The 18588-nt window shown below is 42.6% G+C and overlaps 1 protein-coding gene across 1 annotated transcript in view; it reads left to right on the forward strand.

Annotated features, from left to right (window-relative positions):
- The first annotated feature begins 5548 nt into the window (after positions 1 to 5548).
- Positions 5549 to 18588, forward strand: part of IARS (isoleucyl-tRNA synthetase) — a 125576-nt gene continuing 112536 nt past the window's right edge. Inside the window, 4 exon segments of the mRNA XM_015427543.1 lie at positions 5549 to 5617; positions 11351 to 11476; positions 12272 to 12428; positions 15519 to 15638. Coding sequence (XP_015283029.1) covers positions 11358 to 11476; positions 12272 to 12428; positions 15519 to 15638 — 396 coding nt within the window. The 5' untranslated portion in view covers positions 5549 to 5617; positions 11351 to 11357.

Consider the following 18588-nt stretch of genomic DNA (forward strand, 5'->3'; position numbering starts at 1 on the left):
TTTCCAAATTTGCTGGTATATGAAGTGCAGCACTTTAACAGCATCATCTTTTAAGACTTTGAATAGCTCAGCTGGGATACCATCACCTCTGCTAGCTTTGTTGTTAGTAATGCTTTCTATGGTCCATTTGACTTTGCACTCCAGGATGTCTGGCTCGAGGTCAGTGATCACACCGTCGTGGTTGTCAAGGGCATTGAGGTCCTTCTTGTATAGTTCTTCTGTGTATTCTTGCTATCTCTTCCTAATCTCTTCTGCTTCTGTTAGTTCCCTACCGTTTTTGTCCTTTATCATGGCCAGCTTTGCACGGAACGTTCTCTTGATTTCTCCAGTTTTCTTGAAGAGATCTTTAGTCCTTCCCATTCTATTGTTTTCCTCTATTGCTTTGCATTGTTCATTTAGGAAAGCCTCCTTATCTCTCCTTGCTGTTCTCTGGAAATCTACATTCAGTTGGGTAAATCTTTCCTTTTCACCTTTGCCTTTTGCTTTCCTTCTTTCCTCTGCTATTTGTAAAGCCTCATCAGACAGCCGCTTTGCTTTCTTGCATTTCTTTTTCTTTGGGATGGTGCTGATTGCTGCCCCCTGTACAATGTCACGAACCTCCGTCCATAGTTCTTCAGGCACTCTGTCTATCAAATCTAGTCCCTTAAACCTATTCTTCATCTCCACTGCATATTTGAGGTGAAAGGAACATAAAATTATTTTAATAAACATAAATGTAAATTAGCTGTATGTTTCCTTGTTTATATATTAATAAAAACAAGACAGGGTCTAGGAGTGTCTCCAATCTAGTAAGTTGTCTAAATGTGTTTTTTAATTTTAAGCAAAACAATTTGGCATGTGGAAAGGTCCACAAAAAAGTTCCTAATTCCTTTTTATCTTGCCAGCATGTGTGTGTGTGGGGGTATGTGCTGTCATGGTGACCCTATGAATCAATGACCTCCAAAATGTCCTATTGTTGATCTCCTATACTTGGGTTTTTAGTTTGGTTTTCTTTCTTTTCTCCCATAGATGTAGTTTTCCCCTCCCTTTTTTTCTGTTGTAGTTTATAGAAAAATGCAATAAAAAAATCCCCTCCGGGGGCTTAAAAAAAACAAAACCCCCCAAAATGTCCTATTGTTAACAGCCTTGCTCAAGCCTTACAAACAGAAAGCGGTGGCTACCTTTATTGAGTCAATCCATCTTAGGTCTTCCCTTTTCCTACTTTTCCTACTTCCCTTTTCCTAGCATCACTGTCTTTTCCAGTTAGTCTTGTCTTCTCATGTCCAGTAATTCTACAAAACCATTTCTTTGGCACATATGTGTGTGTATCTGTGAACGTGCATGCGCAGAGTGGGAAAAGCCTATACAAATGTGGCTCCTGACAGTACATCGAACAGCTCTACCTTTTTCAAAGTGGAGAAATACTGCCCTCTAATGGTCTTTTGGTAATTTGCTAACTCCCTTGGACGGCAAGAAGATCAAATCAGTCAATCCTAAAAGAAATCAATCCTGACTGTTCCCTGGAAGGCCAGATAATGAAAATGAAGCTCAAATACTTTGGCCACCAAATGAGAAGGGAGCACTCACTGGAGAAGACCCTGATGCTGGGAAAGATTGAAGGTCAAAGAAGACGGGGACGGCAAAGGATGAGATGGTTGGACAGTGTCATCGATGCAACGAACATGAAACTGAGCAAACTTCAGAGGACGGCGGAAGACAGGAGGGCCTGGCGGGATCTAGTCCATGGGGTCGCGAAGAGTCGGACTCGACTGTGCGACTGAACAACAACAAAATGGTCTTTCATTCAAAGTGGATGGATGCTGCACTGAGGTACAAAAGCATTGCTTATCCAGATTTTTGAAGGGGGATCCACTTTTAAACTAATACTTTTTGGGCACTCAATTGCGAAGTGCCTTCATGGTACTTTCCCCCTCCACACATAAATACAGGAATTTCACATCAGTTAACAATGAAGGAGTTTATATTTTATGTTTATTTTAGTAAATACTAGCAGATGATCTGCAAGGACTTACAGAGGGCATCTCATAGGAACATAAAGCCCTGCTGGATCAGATCAGTGGTCCATCTAGTCCAGCATCCTGTCTCACACAGTGGCCAAACAGTTCCTCTGGAGGTCCAACAACAGGGCAAAATGGTCAAGGCCTTCTGGTGATAGTGCCTCTTGGAACTGGTATTCAGAGGTTTACTACCTTTGAATGTGGAGGTTCCCTTTAGTCACCGGCTGCAGCTAGAAGCCACTCCATGAATCTGTTTAATCCCCTTTTAAATTTATCTATGCCTGTGGCCATCATTACATCCTCTGACAGTAAATTCCACGTTTATCACTTGCGTAAAGAAATATTTCAATTTGCTAACTACCAAAAACATTTCAAGCTCTTTGGTTTCCTGTAGTAGAATATTTAGCAGAAAAAAAGATAATCCATATTATCGACTTATTATTTTGAAATTTAAAGTTGGCAATGTTTAAATCATTATATTGTAACAAACAAGAGTTATTTAAACTTTTGAAAGAATAAGATGGAATGTTATATATAATGGTAGAAAAGAATAAAAATTGATTACTAAAAATTAAGAAATATTTCCTTTTGTCTATACTGAATTTACTGCTCATCAGATTCATTGGGATGCCGTTGAGTTTTAGTATTTTGTGAGAGGGAGAAAAAGTTCTCTTTGGGCGATTCCGCACAATCGCTTGCTCCAGTGTCATCCCTCGAAACTATTCATGGGAATTGATGATTTCCCCACATGTTGGTGCAGGGTTGGCAATTGACCTGAATCTTATGGTGTTTCCCCCTGGATTTTCCCTCCCTGCCATCTTCAGGATCTTTTTCTTCACTATGGGTTTGGAGTTGGGGCATTCTAGTGGGGAACTCGCAATTCATTCGCAGCTGTCTTCTCTCCACCCCTTTAACGCCCCTCAGCTTCTTTCCCTCCCCTTCCCTCCCCTCCCCTTCCTGCTTCTTTTCTCTCTTCTCCCCTTCCCACCTCTCCTCTGGCTGAGTTCAGACTGGCAGTTTGGCCCGATATAGGCATGTTTCACAAACAGATTAAAGGGGCCGGTTCAAACAGCCACAGCTGTCAGGCGTTCCCCAGCCGTACTCAACCTGTCCTATGACGATTCCCTACTGTGTTAAAAAAGTACCAGGTGAAAGCAGTAGCAAAACCCTGGAAGGCAAGTTGATCCCGCTTCCCGGAGGTGTGCACACTAAAAGCCGCAAACAAGCTGCATTGCTGTGCCTATGTGCATAGGCGCATGTCGCTGGAGTGAAAAACAGCCGCTTACAGCTGTGCCTCCGCCAGGGGTAGGCCAACAGTGCGAATGCTCCCTTGCGCCTCCTCCCCGGTATGCTCCCACATCAGTAGGTGCAGTGCCACCAGGAATCCCCAGTACAACTTGGTCCAGGTCTTTTTGCCCTGCTTCCCTTGCACTTCATACTGCCAGTCTGTCCTCAGCCTCTGTCCACCTTCCTGCCTCTCTTCCATTTTTTTGCTGCTGCCTCCCCCCCCGGCGTGCGTGTATTCCCCCCCCCCATGTTGTGTTGCAACACAGTAACGAGCAAGTGCTAACCGGCATTTTAATGTCCTTTTGCTGTTTTCCCATTTCTGTTTTGCCATTTTCCATTTGTGTCAAAGTAGTTATTGCTCACGTTCACTGTTTGTTTTTTGTTTGTTTATTTTTTATGGCGCATGAGAGGAATGTTTTAATGTGAACGATGCAGCTGTAGGATGCAGTATAACTTCATGCAGACCATTGCTGCATCCCAAAGTGCAGTTAAAACTTCTGACAAGTAATGAGTAAGGGGAGAGAACCTTTGGGATTATAAAAAAATACTGAAGCAGTGCCATTGTTAAAGAAATGCATTAATGGTTGCATGGAGGCGTGGACACAATTTTTGTGGGGGTTACAGAGGGGGCAGAGGGGATATTGTGCTCCCCACTTTTGATAGGGTTCAGCTGACCCTGACTCAATTAAGATCCTTGGGGTTCTAGTGGATCCAACATTACTGCTGGAGAAGTGAGTACCGTGTTTCCCCGAAAATAAGACACTGTCTTATATTTATTTTTTCTCAAGAAGACACACTAGGGCCTATACCACAAATGCATAGAAATCCTGCTAGCGCTTATTTTTGGGGTAGGTCTTATTTTCGGGGAAACAGGGTAGCTGCAAAAACCTGCATTCTTTCAACTCACCCTTGCCCGAAAGATGGCCCCCTACCTCAGTACGGATGGTTTAGCTACCTGGATTCATGTCATCGTAACATTGAGTCTAGACTGTTGTAATACACTCTGCATAGACCTCCCTTCAAAGTCAGTTTGGAGACTACTCCCGTGTGTGATGGCCGATCGGACATTCTGGCTCCCCCAGGTCTTCTTAGGGGCTCTTTAAAAAGTTATGGCTGCCCGCGGCGGCAGCAGCACTAATGGCAACGACAACAGCGGGGGAGGGGCACACGTGAAATGTCCCCCCCCCCAGCCCCTGGGGGGTGGCCTTGGAGTCCTAGGGGCAAATTCCACCTCTCGTGTGATGGGGCTGCTGGGCGCAAGAGGTCATTCTGGCTCCCCCAGGTCTTCTTAGGGGCTCTTTAAAAAGTTATGGCTGCCGGTGGTGGTGGCAGCAGCAGCGCTAATGGCAGCGGCAAGGGGGGGCGGGGTTCCCCCGCCTCTCTGAGCCCCAGGGTGGTGGCCTTGGAGTCCTAGGGGCAAATTCCACCTCTCACGTGTGATGGTCACTCCAGCGTAGAAATCATATGAATTCATGAGGATCCTTCCTTTGGAATCATGTTTTTGTGCTGCTGTGGTGCCACGAATCTGCGGGTGTGTGATTTTTGTGGTGCCCCTTGGTGACTAACACATGGCCTACAATATGATGGTGGATTTATTTCTTTTCAGTGTATAAATCATATGAACTCATGAGGATCCATTTAGATCCGACTTTTACCCAGACCCCCTTTTTAGTTCCTCTTTGCCCCATAGCCGCAATATAGAGAACAGTGTTGAAGATTCTTCTGCTAGCGTTTCCAGGATTTTTCTTTTAAAAAAAATCACATTTCCTCCCTACATGTACGCTTGCACTATATACGTTCGTCTCCTTGCTTTTATTTTTAAACGGTTAACTTTACGATGCAGCGATAAAATCATAAATTCCTCCATCATCTCTCATGAGCTGTCACACCCCGACTTACAAAAACAACAATAGGGCGTCAAAATCTAACAGAAAATCCAGTTTTAAAGCAAAAGATTTCTCAATCTAACGCTTTATAGAGAAACCATAGGCAGCCAACACCCCTTTTAAGCACCAGAAACCGCGCCACCTCCCTCGAAAACCATCACGACACAAACCAGCGGCCGTTTTGGAGTCTGCGTATAGCACCCGTCTCCATTTCCTTCCCCGGTTTTGCCGGCGTGGCCAAAACTGATGGTTGCTGGGAGACTTTCGTGCCCAATGGGAGGCCGCCTTGTTTGCAGCCTATGTGTGGACTGCTAAGTAGCTGTGCTACGAAGGCGTGTATTTCTCTCTCTCTTTTTCCTTCCTGAACTTCCTGTCATGCTTTCCCTTGCTTTCAGGTTGCATCATTTTTAGCCGGTCGGGTGCTGCGGGTGCGGGGCCTGCTGGCGGGTGAGTGATGAATGAATAGGTCTGCTTAGGTGGGGAAGGGCGGGCGCCCAGCTCCACAGTGGGCAACTTTCTTTCCTTGTCACCGTCTAGCTCGTGTGGATCTTTCTCCAGGAATTTGTTCAGTGGCTTCCCGGTTTCAGGTGATGAAGGTGCTGCGTTGTATGGATATGGCGTCTATGGTTTACACCTCAGTCTCAGATTGGGTATTTGGGGGTGGGGTGCTGTCCCTGGTTTGTAGGTACCTAATGGCTGGTAATATGTTTTCTGCTTTCTTAGTGGAGCTGAAAAAGAAATCGGTTGCCCATCAACCAGAAAATGTATGTTTAAAGGCAGTACGTAATGTGGTTTAAATGGTTTCATACTGCTTTTTTGTCGTTGCTTAATATTTAGGTATTATGCTAAGTGTTGAAACCAGTATGTTTCAAGTGGCCTGATTCTTAATGTGTTTAAAGTAAAGATGATATTGGGATTAAACGTTCATTCTTGTGGCTCACCCTTTAATGAGGCTCAGCGAGTATAAATTAAACTGATAAGGAATTATAGACATTGGAGATCGTTTAATGTAGTGTATTGAAGAGGAATTCCAGATGTTAGTTCCTAACAGCCAACCATATGTGCCAGCCATATGCTTTTGGTTCTGCTTCTGTAGTGGTCACACTGGCAAACTTATGTATGAAAGCGAGTTAAACTTTAGATGAGCTTTGTTGACCTTGGACCCAGAGGTTGCCTGCACAAGCAAAAGCAGCAGTTACCCGAATGTGGGCCCCCCAAGCCCTATTGTAGCTTCTCCCTTTGAGTTCCTTGCTCTGTATAATTTCATACTAGTACTGATTGGAAGAAAAATAAAGTGTGTCTGTGTGAATGCATGTAAGGTGGTGTTGGGAGCTACAAGTATCAGGCTTGGAACAACCTGAATTCAAGTCCCTGCTCCAGCCATGACTCATTCACTTTTTTGTAGCTTGCCTTGTGACAAAAATGGCTCCCTTCATTCATGTCTGCCACTCTGAACTCCTTAGAGGAAACGAGGGGATATAAAGGTGATGAATAAATGGATATAATAGCTCATATGCAGTGCTTCAAGCATTTAATGCAAATACATGTACAAAAATGGCTCCCTTCATTCATGTCTGTCACTCTGAACTCCTTAGAGGAAACGAGAGGATATAAAGGTGATTAATAAATGGATATAATAGCACATATGCAGTGCTTCAGAGCATTTAATGCAAACACATGTTTTCTTAGTAATCTTTCCTACAATCATGTAAGCAGTGCCACTTCCAGATTTTGGGAGGCCCTGGGCATACAGAGCTCAGGGGCTCACTTCTGCCCATCATGCCTCCCTTTCTACCCATCCGCCTGTGTGTGTTCCCACCTGACTGTGAATCCTTTCCCTTCTCACAAGCCCTCCCTCCACTTGCGCTCACAGCCTCCTGCGCCACATTCATGCTCTTTCTGTGACAGCACAGGTTGGTGTGTGCAGCTGCTGCGGTTACCAGAAGTGCGGCCATCATGCATGCACTGCACGCACTTCCCTATCAGTGCTGGGAAACTGGAATCATGGATAGCGGAGTACTTGCAAGCAAATGGCGCATGGACAGGTGACAGGGGAGGTGAACAAATGGGGAGTCTGTGACAGTGGGCCCCACTTGAAGCCCTGTGCCCTGATGTCTGCCCCATTGCCAGGTATGCTGACACTGGCCCCTACATGTAAGTTGTGTACATTAGCCAAAAATGTGGAGGGAGGGAGGGAGAGGAGTTAAGGGACAGTGACTTGCCAGAGACTGCTTAGTGAGGCTATGGTATATACATTATTGTACACATGGGCTTTAAACTGGAGGTGGCAGAAATTGAACCTGGGACCTTCTGCATGCCATGCAGCGTTTCTACCACTAGAGCCACAGCCCTTCACCCTTGTCTGGTCCTTTTCCTTATTAGGCTATAGATATCCATACATAGTAGAAAATATGGCAAGGAAATAATAACATAGAACTAGCTACACTAAATATACTTTATCATAAGCATATGTCTGAAAGGTTTACATGTGCGCCAAAAAGAAAAAAAAATTACTCTTACTCATTTTATCCCATTTTTATGAATACAGCCCAAACCTGGGTTAAGATTGATAACTGAGAAAAAATATAGAGGTTGGCTATGAAGGACAGGCATCAGAATTAATTGACAGTTGCATTCCTTGCTGTGTGTCTTAACTGGAATAATTGTGGCTTCTGTGTATGTTATGCAGCCTTGAGCCATAAAGTACCAGCTTTAATGTACCAGCCTTGTTCATGCAAGAGTATATACAAAGCTCAGCTGAGCTGGTTCAGTGTTTAAGTGGCTGCTTGAGAAGCCAACCTGGCACGGGGCTCTGGTGTGGTTTGAGTGAAGATAACTTAAATCATACCTGTGCCTGCGGAGCCACAGCCTGCCTTGAAATTCCCAAAGTCAGCATAGGAGGAGGTATACCCCAGCACCACTTGTCCTTCTGCTTCCAAGAGAAGAGGCGACCCCCCCCCCCCATGCCGTGACTGGGCTCCAAGACTTGGTATTATTCAACTCCATCCATTCTGCAAGTGGTGATTGCTCTGTGATTCATTTGCTGGGCTTGTACATTTTCTGCATCCTTTGGATTGGAGTTCTGTACTTTTCCCAGCCACTTTTGTTGGATTTATAGTACACTTCCTCTCTTGACATTTTCCTTGAGGGCTTTCTACTTCCCTCTGAGCTTTCCTCAGATCTTTCTTATTGTCAACATAATAATCCTTTGAACTATTAGCCTATGACACCTGCCTCATTTCAATGTTTCTCTCCCTTGGAACGTCTCAAGTGTGCTTTAAGTAGGCTTTGTTAGAACCAATATGTATTAACCAGTGTAAGCCGCCCTGAGCCTGCTTTTGCGGGGAGGGCAGGGTACAAATTAAATAAATAAATAAATATGCTTATTAGATCTAACTCAAGCTCGTGCATTACAGCTGGTAGTTACTTGCTATGTGAACACTAGAAACAGATCTTGCATCAGCTGTTGTTCTGGATATGTATGCTAGGAGTAGTTTAAGTTGGTTTAGCCATTTAAATAAGTCCACAAATGTTCTTAGCTCATATGTTTCGACAAATTCATTAGTGGTTTGTGTCACACCAGTGACTTCAGACAGAGAAAAAACCAGCTCTGTTCCAGTTAGCTCTGTCTACTTGCTGAAATAGATTTTCACTCAGTACAGATGAGCGTACCACTGGCCATTTAAAAGCCCTGTGCAGTTCTTTGCAACCCTCTTCAGTGTCCTAAAATTGCACGTGTACAAGATCCAACAAGAACCTGATTTTGGTATTGTTACAGAAATGACGGCATATGATTTACACAATGAGTAATTTCTGTCTCATTTTGGCTAGAAGTCCTAAAAGTACTCTTCAAATCAATATTCTCCTCCTCATTTTCTCCTATTTAGTATGTCTTTTTTTCCTAGCATCCTTAGGGCATTCACCTATACTTACATGAATGTTCCTAGGAATAGGCTAAACAGTTTAGTTGTCAAGTTTCCTCATGCCTCTTCAGTTCTCAGACTGAACAGTCAATGTGGGATTCTGGTTATCTGTATGAATTTCTGGGAGAAATGGTTACAAAATACCGTTGAATTAAATAGCTACAATTTGAAATAATTTTATTTTAATTAAAGGGTTATTGATATAATACATTTCATGTTATATAAAAGTTGCTGAAATAGTTTAAACACATACTTTATAGCAGAGTTCCTATAATGACTTCACTTTCTACAGGTTGCAAGTACTCTGTCTTGTCATCAGTATCTCTAATACCAAGTTTATTCCTACTAGATAGTCTTTTATTTTACAACAAGTGAGTAACATAATATTCATTAATTATATGCATGAATACATTACTGTACACACATAGAGTGTGATGTTTAACTTGGCAAGCAGCTGACTATACCGTAGTAAATAGAAACTCTTTAGAACTATAATCCTTTTAGTGTGAAAACATTGCTCAGAGATTTAAAATGGGAGTTGCGATTATGAATTTGCATTTGAAGACTCTCATGGAAGATCTCTTCCCTGCCTTCCACTTCTCAGAGCAGCCTTCTTTCACTGCTGAAAGATGATGCAGAAGATTGCGGGGAGTCTAATACACAAAAGGGCACAATGGGCTGCAGTGGGGAGAAGGAAATTGTGTGAAATCCTCCTCCTGCATTAGTGGAAAGCTTGCTCTGCTGATCTTCCACTGGACGAAGAAGGAGATGGATTCACTTTGCACAATTTCCATCTCCTCACCGCATGCAGCACCTTGTGCTGCCTGGCATTTTGTCCACAAGGGTCCTCCAAACTCTGGCATTGGCTTTTGGGGGTCATGGGGCTGCTTGTGGAAGAAGAAGGATACAGAAGATCCACTTCCTGGAGTGCCTTCTATTACAGGCTTCATAGGATACTACTCAGGTGGCTTAAAACGTTGGCTAACAGTCAGCATGACCTTGAGTCTTTTGCATTAATGGAGCTGAGTAGCCAAAAATTGTTCTGTCTATCCCATAAGTAGATCTAGTATTACTTTATGAACATTTCCTACCCTGTGGCTCCAGTTAAATTACCTAGCTGTCTTTTAATGCGCTTAAAGGGTTTTAAAGCAACATTAAACACTGTCTTGGGTTTAAAAGTGTAAATCTTTAACTATCAATATACTGATAGTCCCACAAGGCATTTTCCTTAAGCTCTTTGAAATATAAGTCTGCTACCACTTTTATGTTCCCTGTAGTTTTCAGTGATGATTTTAGGAAAAATCTTTGCATTGTACCTAAATATGTGCCCTGTGGTTACTGGTCACTGTTTTCTCAGTACAGTGCTTCAGTTATTAAAAATGGGCAGAAAGTAATACTTTGACATATGCATGGAGTCTTTGGTATTTTGAAGCTTCCATAGCCCGGTCATTGTTACACTTCATTACCATTGTGTACCTTTGTTTTATGACTACAAATATTTACATGGTCAGTATTTATAAGAGCATATATTTGTGTACATGTTTAGCCCCCCCTTTTTTTTTAAAAAAAAAGGAAAGAGAAAGAAAATCTATAACCTTTGCTCTAAGAAGCAAAATTGAGACATCTAGGGGTAAAGCAAGCCAAATCACTGCAACAGAAGGATAGCAGAGCAGAGACATATCTGAAGTTGTGTGGAAAACGTGGGCATTCATCTTTCAGTACCTACATTAACAGAATGAGAGGATCATAGAATCATAGAATGTTAGAGTTGGAAGGGATCTTGCAGGTCATCTAGTCCAACCCCCTGCAGGAGCATTAACTTCACATTCCAGGATGTCTGGCTGTATACCCGAACTATATACTCGTAAAGCTAGGACAACTTCTGATTTTGTACGTTAGGAGGTTCTCCAAGTTCTTATCACATTTTTGTCAGCACTGTAATAATAACAAACTAGGGATAGTAACTGCCAGATCTATGTTCTCCATCATTCCCCTTAAATAATCAGCTTTTGGGAAACTGCTAACATGGTATCTGCAGTGACAAGTGTCTTGGAGTAACCTTCTGAGTTCTTCTCAAGGTCCATGCTGGACTGTAATTATTTGACACTTGTACTCAAGCGTAGGGATAAAGTCTTTAGATTTTTGATGACCACTGTGTTAAGTGATATATACAGCTGAAGGCACTGTGTTGCATAATGTATGCCCTGTGATGATCTCTGATCATGTTTGTATTTCTTTGTTTTCTTGATGTACATAGGAAAACAATGGTTCAGCAAGTTGCAGAGAACATAAACTTTCCAGAGGAGGAAGAGAAAATATTGCAGTTCTGGAACAGACTTGATTGTTTTCAAGAATGCCTGAAACAGTCAAAAAACAGGCCTAGGTAAGATGTGTCTAGTTTTCTCCTCTCCTTTCCTATGAAAAAGCAACTGCTCCTGGCTCATATCCTCCCATTCTCTGGCTTGGTCTTTCTCCTCTGGCTGCTCCTTTGAGCTGTTTCTATCTTGGAAGGCTGCCTAGGTTTGAGGAAGGCCTTAGACTTTGCTGTGTGAAATGGTAGGATACAAGTTGCTGTTTTTATTCCACAGCTTTGTTTTTAGCTAGCATTATGGCGCAAGAAGAAGAAGAGATTGGATTTATACCCCACCCTTCAGTACCCAAAGGAGTCTCAGAGCGGCTTACAAACTCCTTTCCCTTCCCCTCCCCACAACAGACACCCTGTGAGGTAGGTGGGGCTGAGAGAGCTCTTGACAGAAACTGCTGTTTTTCAAGAACAGCTCTTATCAGAATTACGGCTTGCCCAAGGTCATCCATCCAGGTGCAAGTGGAGGAGTGGGGAATCAAACCCGGTTCTCCCAGATTAGAGTCCGCGCACTTAACCACTACACCAAACTGGCAAGTCTATCTTTAAAGAGGCAAATGTCTATGAGTATGTGCAGTGATGGGTTAGAGCCAAATTATGATTATTCTGGCTTTCAGGTTAACAAAAGAGCCAAATTAGAAATGACTGTGTAAAACAACTGTGGGAAGATGCTTGGTAGAACAGCATTTGGAAGACTTTACTTGTCAGCATATACAGCTTCACTTTTAGAAAGACGTTTACTCTGAGTAGTGGAGAACAAATGTGGCCATCCTTTCCTGTTTTGAGACAGTGTTTTTCCCCCGCCCTGATCTGCAGGTTTACTTTCTATGATGGCCCTCCATTTGCAACTGGCCTTCCACACTACGGACACATACTTGCCGGAACCATTAAAGACATAGTAACTAGATATGCTCATCAGAGTGGCTTTCATGTGGAGAGAAGATTTGGTTGGGATTGCCATGGTTTGCCAGTGGTATGCTGAATATTTTCTCATATTTAAAATGGTATAGTCTGGATCTAGTTCTTTGTGAATTAAATTGTATGTCGATCCCTTGCTTTCTGTTTATGCGATGTAGAGCTCTATTTATGGCTTTAAAAATATGGATAGACAAATTCTGTTGTGTAATTATAGGTATCGTTTGAATGGAGTGTTTGGATAATGCTTTCATTTGTCTTAAAAAATAAAAATTCTTAATCCAGGCAAGGTTTCTTCAATAAAAGTTTCACCACAACCTCCTTCACTTTTTTTTTTTGAAAGCTACAATGAATGGATTTAATAATTTTGGCCAGAGACTTACCCTGGCAAGATTTTACCAGCCATGAAATGCATGGATCTACTGTACTTTTTAACACCCCCCCCAAGGATCTTATCAGCATCAGTCAGGGAGTCTATTTTCTTATTTATTTTATTTGTTTACAAAATTTATATCTGACCTTTCTGTCCTCACAAGGGCCACTGAGGCGGCTAACAATTTAAAACATACACGATAAAATTGCATCTTAAACCATTAATATCACCACTAAACATACATAAAACAAAGAAAAAACACAGTTAAATATGTACAAAGACATAAAAATAGCAATTAAAATGTTGGTATGGAAGGAGGGATCACTGAGGGAATGCCAGATGAAACAATAAAGTCTTCACCCACTGGCAGAGGATGGTAACAGAAGGTGACAGACTAATTTATCTGAGAGAGTTCCAAAGCTTTGGTGTCACAACTAAGAAGGTCCTCTCCTGGGTTCCTGCTCGCCTAACCTAAGGAGGCAGGGGCACCTGAAGCAAGGCCCCCGAAGATAACCATAGTGATCAGGTAGGTTCATAAGGGACTAGGCAGTCCTTCAGATATGTTGGTCCCAAACCATATTGGGCTTTGAAGGTCAAAACCAGTGCCTTGAACTCTGTCTGGAAACAAATTGGAAGCCATTGTGTGTGTGTGTGTGGGGGGCAGGACTGGAACGATATGGTCCCTAAGACCCATTCTAGTCAACATCCTGGTTACAGCATTTTGTACCAACTGAGGTTTCCAAAGGCTTCTCAAGGGCAGTGCTATATAGAGTACAATGTAGTAATCTAATCTAGGCATAACCAAGACATGCAGTACTGCAGCCAGATCTTTTCTACCCAGGAAAGGCTGTAGCTGGCCAACCAGTCAAAGCTGGTGAAAGGCCTGGGTCCAGGAGCACCCCAATGGATGGACCTGTTCCTTCAAGGAGATTGCAGCCCTATCCAGAAAGGGTGATATCTTAAATCCCAGGTCAGACCTTCTGCCCAGCAATAGCACTTCTGTTTTGTCAGGATTAAGCTTCAGTTTATTAGCCTGCATCCAATACAAAACTGTGTCCGGGCACCAGTTTAAGGTTTCTACAGTCTTCCTTCAATCAGCTAGAAGTGTGAGATAGAGCTGAGTGTCATCTACAAATTGGTGACAATCCAGCTCAAATTTCCAAGTGACTTCACCCAGTGGTTTCATGTATCTGTTAAAGAGCATAGGGGACAAAATGGAACCATAGGCTAAAGTCCAAGGGGCTGAGCAGCAATCTCTAAGCACCCCCTTCTGCAGCCTAGCTTCCAGGTTCTACCATAACGATTGTGAAGTGGTGCCTTCCAATCTCACCTCAGATAGGTGATCCATAAAGATACTATGATCAATGATATTGATAACTGCTGAGAGGTCCAGGAGAATCAACAGAGTCAGGCACAAGTCATCCACTAGAGTAACCAAAGCTATTTCAGTCCAATACTAGGCCTCAACAATTTCAGTCCAATACTAGGATCTAAACATTTTACCTCATCCAGGAAAGCTTGGACTTGGCCAGCCACCACCTGTTCAGTCACCAGGCTCAAGAATGGAACATTTACGACAGGTTGATAATTATTGAAATCTCCTGGGTCCAGGCTGGTTTTTTTAGAAGTGGATGCACCACAGCCTGTTTCAAGGCTGGGGTGATCAGTGCTTCTGTTAATGAAGGATTAATTGCCTTTCAAACCCAGTAAACCAGCACCTCCAGCAGATTTCAGTGACCAGGAAGGGCAAGGTTTATATAAGCAGGTGGTAAGCATTAAACTTCCGAGGATTCTGTCCACAACCAAATAGACTAAAAAATATCCCAAACAATTGGACAAGTCAGCATCCTGGGATCATCTGACTCTGCCACTGGTACCTTAGAGTCTGTATAGTTCTGACAGGTAGATGCTCCTAACACCTGTGACTATTTGAACTGCTTTCAAGCATCCATACAACTTGGCCCAGATCAGAGATTTTTAACCTCAAATAATCTAGCAAGAAACCCACAATGTTGAGCTGAATTGTCTTTTTCCAGGGTGCTAATCTAGGTGTTTCAGCTGAGAACTACTTTGAACAATTTAAGATTGGTCAGATTTTGAAGATTCAGTGGTGGCAGGCAAATTCCTCACCCCCCACATTTGTTTAAATTTCTGATTTCGAGTTAGTTCTGTTGTGGGCCGGCCACATCATGGAGAGCTATAGAGCTACTTTATATACTCATTTTACACTGTGATCAGTGGCCATCTCTGACAAAGTGTTTAGGTTTCTTAATTTTTGTTTTTACCCCCTGGCTTTCCCCCTGTGAGCTGCATTGTTCCGTCACCTCTTCTGTCAATCTTGTCTGTTCCCGTTTTCTAGTATTTCTTAGTTTTACTCTCTACTGGATTCATGTGTGCTTCTTTCTTCCCCTTTTCAGTTTCAGGGAGGAATAAGACCACTTTAAAAGCAGGCACTGGGAAGCAGTCTTCCCATGGGTCCAATCCCTCCCACACATCCTGTTCCAAAGAGGATACCCCAAGGACTGTGGATATTTCAAACACACACACAAATGAAAGAAAGCATTTATACCAGAATATTTGCCATGTGGCAATGAGCAGATCCATTAATTAGGGTAGAATTTACAAAGTGTCTCTTATTCTTTGACACAGAAGGTCTAAGCTAGGTGTAGTGTTTCCCCATAGTTGAAAAATGTTTTCTTTGTTTCAGTTACTAAGTCTGTATTTTCAGAACCATTAGGTATTCAAGAGCATTGTAACAATGTTTGCTCTTTGCAGGAATATGAAATTGACAAAATGCTAGGCATCAAAGGTCCCGAAGATGTTGCAAAAATGGGAATCGCTGAATATAACAACAATTGCAGAGGAATTGTGATGAGATATTCTCAAGAATGGAAAGTAAGTAAAAACTATTTAAGAAGCCACTAGGTTTGGACTGGCTCCCAGCCACCAGATCCTTTGTAACAGAGATCTTCCTTTATGCTCCTGTGCACGTGTATGAGTATTGGTCAAGATCCAATTATTTGCAACATCTTGGGCATTTTGAACAGCAGATTCTTGTGCCATATCACATTCCCCTCAGACAAAAGATTTGCCATGTGGTGTGGTACAGCATGATACTGTGAAAAAACAAGGCCAAATCTTACTAATCATAGGCTTCAACAAATAAGTATCACTGGATCAGGTACCTTTGCTAGTCATCTCCAAATACCAAACACTGTGTGAACACCTTGATGTATTGTAGGGGCAAACAATCCAGTCAGCATGTAATATGGATGTTCAGGGTTTACTATCGTTGTGACCCAACTGTAAACAGTAGGAATGAGATGGAGCTCTGAAAAGCAGCTTGCACTGGTAGAGTTATCTGGTAGAGTTATCTGGTTCCTTTTTTATCAGCCATGGGAACAGATGCTATTCTACAATGACCTCTTCTGTCAATCTTGTCTGTTCCCGTTTTCTAGTATTTCTTAGTTTTACTCTCTACTGGATTCATGTGTGCTTCTTTCTTCCCCTTTTCAGTTTCAGGGAGGAATAAGACCACTTTAAAGGCAGGCACTGGGAAGCAGTCTTCCCATGGGTCCAATCCCTCCCACACATCCTGTTCCAAAGAGGATACCCCAAGGACTGTGGATATTTCAAACACACACACAAATGAAAGAAAGCATTTATACCAGAATATTTGCCATGTGGCAATGAGCAGATCCATTAATTAGGGTAGAATTTACAAAGTGTCTCTTATTCTTTGACACAGAAGGTCTAAGCTAGGTGTAGTGTTTCCCCATAGTTGAAAAATGTTTTCTAGATGTAGAGCTCTATTTATGGCTTTAAAATATGGATAGACAAATCCTGTTGTGTAATTATAGGCATCGTTTGAATGCAGTGTTTGGATAATGCTTTCATTCGTCTTAAAAAATAAAAATTCTTAATCCAGGCAAGGTTTCTTCAATAAAAGTTTAACCACAACCTCCTTCACTTTTTTTTTTTGAAAGCTACAATGAATGGATTTAATAATTTTGGCCAGAGACTTACCCTGGCAAGATTTTACCAGCCAAGAAATGCATGGATCTACTGTACTTTTTAACACCCCCCCCCCAAGGATCTTACCAGCATCAGTCAGGGAGCCTATTTTCTTATTTATTTTATTTGTATACAAAATTTATATCTGACCTTTCTGTCCTCACAAGGGCCACTGAAGTGGCTAACAATTTAAAACATACACGATAAAATTGCATCTTAAACCATTAATATCACCACTAAACATACATAAAACAAAGAAAAAACACAGTTAAATATGTACAAAGACATAAAAATAGCAATTAAAATGTTGGTATGGAAGGAGGGATCACTGAGGGAATGCCAGATGAAACAATAAAGTCTTCACCCACTGGCAGAGGATGGTAACAGAAGGTGACAGACTAATTTATCTGAGAGAGTTCCAAAGCTTTGGTGTCACAACTAAGAAGGTCCTCTCCTGGGTTCCTGCTCGCCTAACCTAAGGAGGCAGGGGCACCTGAAGCAAGGCCCCCGAAGATAACCATAGTGATCAGGTAGGTTCATAAGGGAGTAGGCAGTCCTTCAGATATGTTGGTCCCAAACCATATTGGGCTTTGAAGGTCAAAACCAGTGCCTTGAACTCTGTCTGGAAACAAATTGGAAGCCATTGTGTGTGTGTGTGTGGGGGGCAGGACTGGAACGATATGGTCCCTAAGACCCATTCTAGTCAACATCCTGGTTACAGCATTTTGTACCAACTGAGGTTTCCAAAGGCTTCTCAAGGGCAGTGCTATATAGAGTACAATGTAGTAATCTAATCTAGGCATAACCAAGACATGCAGTACTGCAGCCAGATCTTTTCTACCCAGGAAAGGCTGTAGCTGGCCAACCAGTCAAAGCTGGTGAAAGGCCTGGGTCCAGGAGCACCCCAATGGATGGACCTGTTCCTTCAAGGAGATTGCAGCCCTATCCAGAAAGGGTGATATCTTAAATCCCAGGTCAGACCTTCTGCCCAGCAATAGCACTTCTGTTTTGTCAGGATTAAGCTTCAGTTTATTAGCCTGCATCCAATACAAAACTGTGTCCGGGCACCAGTTTAAGGTTTCTACAGTCTTCCTTCAATCAGCTAGAAGTGTGAGATAGAGCTGAGTGTCATCTACAAATTGGTGACAATCCAGCTCAAATTTCCAAGTGACTTCACCCAGTGGTTTCATGTATCTGTTAAAGAGCATAGGGGACAAAATGGAACCATAGGCTAAAGTCCAAGGGGCTGAGCAGCAATCTCTAAGCACCCCCTTCTGCAGCCTAGCTTCCAGGTTCTACCATAACGATTGTGAAGTGGTGCCTTCCAATCTCACCTCAGATAGGTGATCCATAAAGATACTATGATCAATGATATTGATAACTGCTGAGAGGTCCAGGAGAATCAACAGAGTCAGGCACAAGTCATCCACTAGAGTAACCAAAGCTATTTCAGTCCAATACTAGGCCTCAACAATTTCAGTCCAATACTAGGATCTAAACAATTTACCTCATCCAGGAAAGCTTGGACTTGGCCAGCCACCACCTGTTCAGTCACCAGGCTCAAGAATGGAACATTTACGACAGGTTGATAATTATTGAAATCTCCTGGGTCCAGGCTGGTTTTTTTAGAAGTGGATGCACCACAGCCTGTTTCAAGGCTGGGGTGATCAGTGCTTCTGTTAATGAAGGATTAATTGCCTTTCAAACCCAGTAAACCAGCACCTCCAGCAGATTTCAGTGACCAGGAAGGGCAAGGTTTATATAAGCAGGTGGTAAGCATTAAACTTCCGAGGATTCTGTCCACAACCAAATAGACTAAAAAATATCCCAA

Source organism: Gekko japonicus, unplaced genomic scaffold (genome assembly GCF_001447785.1).
Source record: "Gekko japonicus isolate JY-2015 unplaced genomic scaffold, Gekko_japonicus_V1.1 scaffold354, whole genome shotgun sequence".
Lineage (NCBI taxonomy): Eukaryota > Metazoa > Chordata > Lepidosauria > Squamata > Gekkonidae > Gekko > Gekko japonicus.